Source organism: Charadrius vociferus, unplaced genomic scaffold (genome assembly GCF_000708025.1).
Source record: "Charadrius vociferus isolate BGI_N301 unplaced genomic scaffold, ASM70802v2 scaffold711, whole genome shotgun sequence".
NCBI classification, from domain to species: domain Eukaryota; kingdom Metazoa; phylum Chordata; class Aves; order Charadriiformes; family Charadriidae; genus Charadrius; species Charadrius vociferus.
Genome location: NW_009646852.1, coordinates 836,267 through 840,539, shown reverse-complemented (window position 1 = coordinate 840,539; position 4,273 = coordinate 836,267). Strand labels below are relative to the sequence as shown.

Here is a 4,273-nt window from a genome sequence, read left to right as displayed (position 1 = left end):
GCGATCGGAGGTGTGGGGCTCCTGGCTGGGGGGGGCCCAGCTCTGGCTGGTGGCACGGCTCCCCTTGAAGAAGAGGTTGACGAGGGTCTTGGAGCGGTGCAGCCCTGGTGGGGCCCCCCGTGCCCCTTGTATCTCCGGCTTCTCCTTCTTCCGCTTCTCCTCTGGGGACAGAGAAGGGGGTTGGAGTGGAGGGGCTGGGGGATGCCACCCCAAATGGTGTTTGGGGGCTGGGAAGAGGCCTGGGCTGGGAAGCTGGGGAGGGGGGCTACTGGGAGGCACTGACTGGGGAAGAGAGACCTGCTGTGGGGTGCAGGGGGATCTAAAGGGTGTGTGGGGCTGGGCTTTGGGGTGCTCTGCAAGCCCCGAGGACAGGACTGGTGCTGTAGGGAGCCCAGGACTGGTGGCCAGGTGTTCAGATGGGGTGGTGGCCAGGGACTCAGCTATCGGATGCCCAGGAGTGGGGGACAGGTATCCGTGTGGGGCAGGGGCTATAGGATATCCAAGCAGGGGACAGCTTCCACGTGGAGCAGAGGCTGAGCTATGGGATGCGCAGATCTGGGGGCGCAGGGTTGGAGGGGAACCCCAGCCAGGAGCGAGTCCCATGTGTGGGGCTGTGCTCCAGTCCCTACCAGCAACAGTGAGGTCGCTCTGGGAGCGTGTGATGGGCTGCCGGGGTCGGCTCAGTGCCAGCAGCGAAGTTCGGGAGGCGGCCCCGTGCGCCGCGTCTCTGGCAGCCCCTCAGTGGCTGGCTCGGTCTGCATGGCCCGCTCGGCACGCTCCCGCGCCCAGACCCGCCGTGGCCCATCCTCCGTGGAGATGGCTACGTCGACGGTGCGAGTGGGAGGCCCGGGGGTGGCCGTCCCCAGTCCGTTCACCACCCCCGGCGCTGGCCCCGAGGAATAGGAGGAGATGGAGGAGCTGGTCTCCGAGGCCTGAGACAGCTGCTGCAGCTGCCCATTGGTCACTGCAAAGGCACAGCGAGGACATGGGGTGACACACCATGGAGCCTCAGGGAGCTCTGCTTCCACCCCGAGGACAGAGGACAAGGCTGTGGAGACCAGGTGGCTGCTGGACATTGCACAGGGCTCTACAAGGATGGGGACATGTGGGACCCTGCAGGATCACAGGGACCACGGCGCTGCTGGCCACAGCATGGGGCTTTTCATGTCCCCTAGAAGAACGGGGGGCAGGCGGGACCCTGTGTGGTCATGGGGACCATGGGGATGCTGACTGTGACACAGGGAGCTTCATGCCCCTTCCAAAGCCATGGGACCCCATGGCATGAGGACCTTCTCCCTCCCCACCAGGGCCAGCCACCCCTCGCACGGGGGTCCCAGTCCCCCCCACATCCCAGTCCAGTGGCCTTGCCGGTACCCGCGCAGCACTGCCCTTACAGCGACTGAGCCAGCAGTACTCGGCCACCATCTCCTTGTAGGCAGGGAACCGGCCGGTCTCCTAGGCACAGGGGGAGAGGACATGGGGGTCAGCGCGCACTGGGAGAACCCGATCCGGTGCCAGCCATGAATAATGCATCCCCCCTGCCTCCCACCCGCCTGAAACCCAACCAGCCAGTGGCCGCGCCAGCCCCACAGGCGCCAAGCCGAGCTGGGGCAGCGCCAGCGTGGGGACACACCGACCCCCTCCACCTCACCCAGGGGTCCCGCGGGGCCAGCGGCGGGTACCTTGATGGTTAGCATGATGTGGGTCTGCCCCTTGAGCACCTCCACTGCCTTGCTATGGCTTATGTCTTCGAACTTGACTCCATTGGCTGCAAGGACTTGGTCTCCCACCCGAATGCCGTTCTGCTCCGCCAGCCCCCCGGGGTCCACCCTGCGGGGGGACACACACAGGATTGGTCTGAGCCCTTGTCGGAGCCCTACTGCTGCCCCACACCTCTGTCTGGGCGGCCCCATGCCCCAGCACCCACCGTGGTGATGCCCACAGTCTTATGAGGGTGGGGGGCTCAGCCAGGGAAGGGGTGCCAAGCCCCAGCATGGGCACAGAGGGGCCTGGGGTGCTGCGTGCCCCCCAGGGCGGACATACTTGGAGACGTAGATGCCGAGGCCGAACTCCCTGCCGCCGCGGATGTTGAAGCCCAGGCAGTAGTCATCGGAGGTGGTGTAGAGGTGGACAATGCGCCGCAGCCCATCCTCGGAGCCGCTCTCCGATGGTGTTGAGCCGCTTTTCTCCACCACCAGACGCCTGTTCACCACATCCACCCTAGAGCATGGGAACAGTGTTGGGTGGGGGGGGGCCTCGGGGGGCTGGCTTTCATCCTCCTGCAGCATGGGACCATTGGTATCACCCAACAGAGGAAGAGTGATGGGGATGGGGGATGCTGAGGATGGGGCTTGCACCCACCCTACCTGCTCCGGACCTTTCTATCCCATCCTGTGCCCCACCTTGGGCTCTCCCCACCTTTGTCAGAGATCACCCCCATCCTGAGGGTCCTGCATCTCTAGGACCCTCCCTGCTCCCCAGCAACCCCCACTGAGCCTCCCCACTATGCCCTCCCATGAGGCTGGGCTTTGGGGTGCTGGTATGGGGGATGCTCTGCTCACCATGCCGTCTTCTCCTTGGAGAACTTGATGCCTGGCACGCGGCCCATCCGCCGGACCACCATGCGGAGGCGGTTGTTGCCAGTGAGGACCTTGACAGCGCTGCTCATGGTGATATTCTCCAGGCTCACGCTGTTCACTTCCGTGATCTTGTCACCAACACACAGCCCGGCCTGCTCTGCAAGGGGCACACAGCTCGGCTGGGCACCTGACCCGGCACCAATGTCCTTGTTTGGCATCCAACCTGATCTGAACCCCATGGGATGTTCCTAAATGTGTCCCCAATCTGATCCGAACCCCATGGGAACGGAGGCGGTGATACCTGGCAATCTCACGGAGGCTGTAGCAGGTACAGGGAGCTTGTCACCTCACTGTGGCTTGGGGATGGAGCTCAGAGCCATTGGCACAGGGCTACCCGCTCCAGTCCCCAACCCTTCTCCATGGGCAGCCTGAAAACCCCACGGCCAGAGGCAGCAGGGAGCAAATGGTGACTTGCCACCATGAAGGGTGGCATTGCTGCTGTGGCACTGTCACTAGGAGCTTCCCAAGAGGGTCTTGCTGGCACATGCCTGTCCCCACCAGCATCCCTCGCCCTGTCCCACTTACCAGCAGCGCTGCCCTCTTCCACCTTGCTGACGAAGATGCCCAGCCCGTGCTCGGAGCCACCACGGACGCTGAAGCCCAGCTTGCCGTCCACGCTCTTCTCCACCGTGATGGCATTGATGATGTCACTCTCATTGCTGCTGGCTGTGGGGACGGGGGACGGGATGTGTCACCCGGGGCTGGGTGCAAGCAACAAGGGGTAGGGGGGTGTCTCTTTTGCTGGGGATGTCCTCAGTCCCAGGACAACTCTCCCAGCCCACAGACCCGGGGAACCCAGGTGCCGAGCCACCCCCCGGCCATGTGGGTGGGCAGGGGGCTGGGAGGGCACCCCACGCACCTTCGATGGGGGTGTTGATGAGGATGACGCGGCCCATGGGGGAAGCGGCACGGCTGACCCGGGTGGCCCCATTGAGCAGGCGGCTCTGTTTGCTGAGGAGGCAGCGGGGAGCCAGGCTGGCCTCACTGCTGGAACTCCGCGACCGGCTGCCCGCCGTCATCCCCGACAATGCCGCGTCCCAGCCCTGGGCCATGGCGGCGCTGGGCCCCCCGGCGTCCCGGCGTCCGGCTCAGGGCTGGCCGTGTCCTCACGGGGCTGGGGCTGCCCGCTGGCCAGGGGGGGACATGGCATAGTCCAGCAGCACATGCCCGGGCTCGGGCACCGCTCCCTCTTAGCAGGGCGATGCTGGGGCCGGCTGGCGTGGGCGCTTGGTGCTGGCCGGACGGATCCCGGGTGCGGTGGCACAGCCTGGGGGGACAAGGAACTTTGTGACCCCCCCCCCTCTCCAGCCCTCTCCCCTCCCTGTCCTACAGGGCCCTGGGGGACAAACCCAGGGCTCCTGGGTACCACCGTGGGGGTGGCAGGCACAGGCTGCCCTGGCCCTGAGCAAGGTACCGAGCTGAAAAGGGGCTTTGCCTGGCGGCGTAAATCCGGAATAGGGAGGGCAAAGGGGTTTTACCCGGTGGTGTAAATCCGGAAAGGCCCTGGAGAGGGGACGTGGGGACCTCAGCTTTACGCCGGAGAGCAGGAACTGACCTCCCCGTCCCCCTCCCTGGGGAAGCTTTGCAGCAGGAGGGGGGCAGAGTCCCTCCTCATCCTCCCCGGAGCCCCTCCG

The 4,273-nt window shown here is 65.6% G+C and overlaps 2 protein-coding genes across 2 annotated transcripts in view; one reads left to right on the top strand and one right to left on the bottom strand.

The window, feature by feature from the left end:
* PDZD7 (PDZ domain containing 7) overlaps window positions 1-3,691 on the bottom strand; it is a 10,322-nt gene extending 6,631 nt beyond the window's left edge. Inside the window, exons 1-9 of the mRNA XM_009894260.1 lie at window positions 3,499-3,691; window positions 3,165-3,305; window positions 2,562-2,736; window positions 2,044-2,220; window positions 1,683-1,830; window positions 1,395-1,455; window positions 796-964; window positions 630-727; window positions 37-161 (exon numbers count right to left, since the gene is read on the bottom strand). Of these exons, the coding sequence (XP_009892562.1) occupies window positions 37-161; window positions 630-727; window positions 796-964; window positions 1,395-1,455; window positions 1,683-1,830; window positions 2,044-2,220; window positions 2,562-2,736; window positions 3,165-3,305; window positions 3,499-3,691 (1,287 nt within the window). The remainder of the gene's footprint in view (window positions 1-36; window positions 162-629; window positions 728-795; window positions 965-1,394; window positions 1,456-1,682; window positions 1,831-2,043; window positions 2,221-2,561; window positions 2,737-3,164; window positions 3,306-3,498) is intronic.
* Window positions 3,692-3,840: 149 nt separating this feature from the next.
* Window positions 3,841-4,273, top strand: part of SFXN3 (sideroflexin 3) — a 5,900-nt gene continuing 5,467 nt past the window's right edge. The window contains exon 1 of the mRNA XM_009894259.1: window positions 3,841-3,891. Coding sequence (XP_009892561.1) covers window positions 3,841-3,891 — 51 coding nt within the window. The remainder of the gene's footprint in view (window positions 3,892-4,273) is intronic.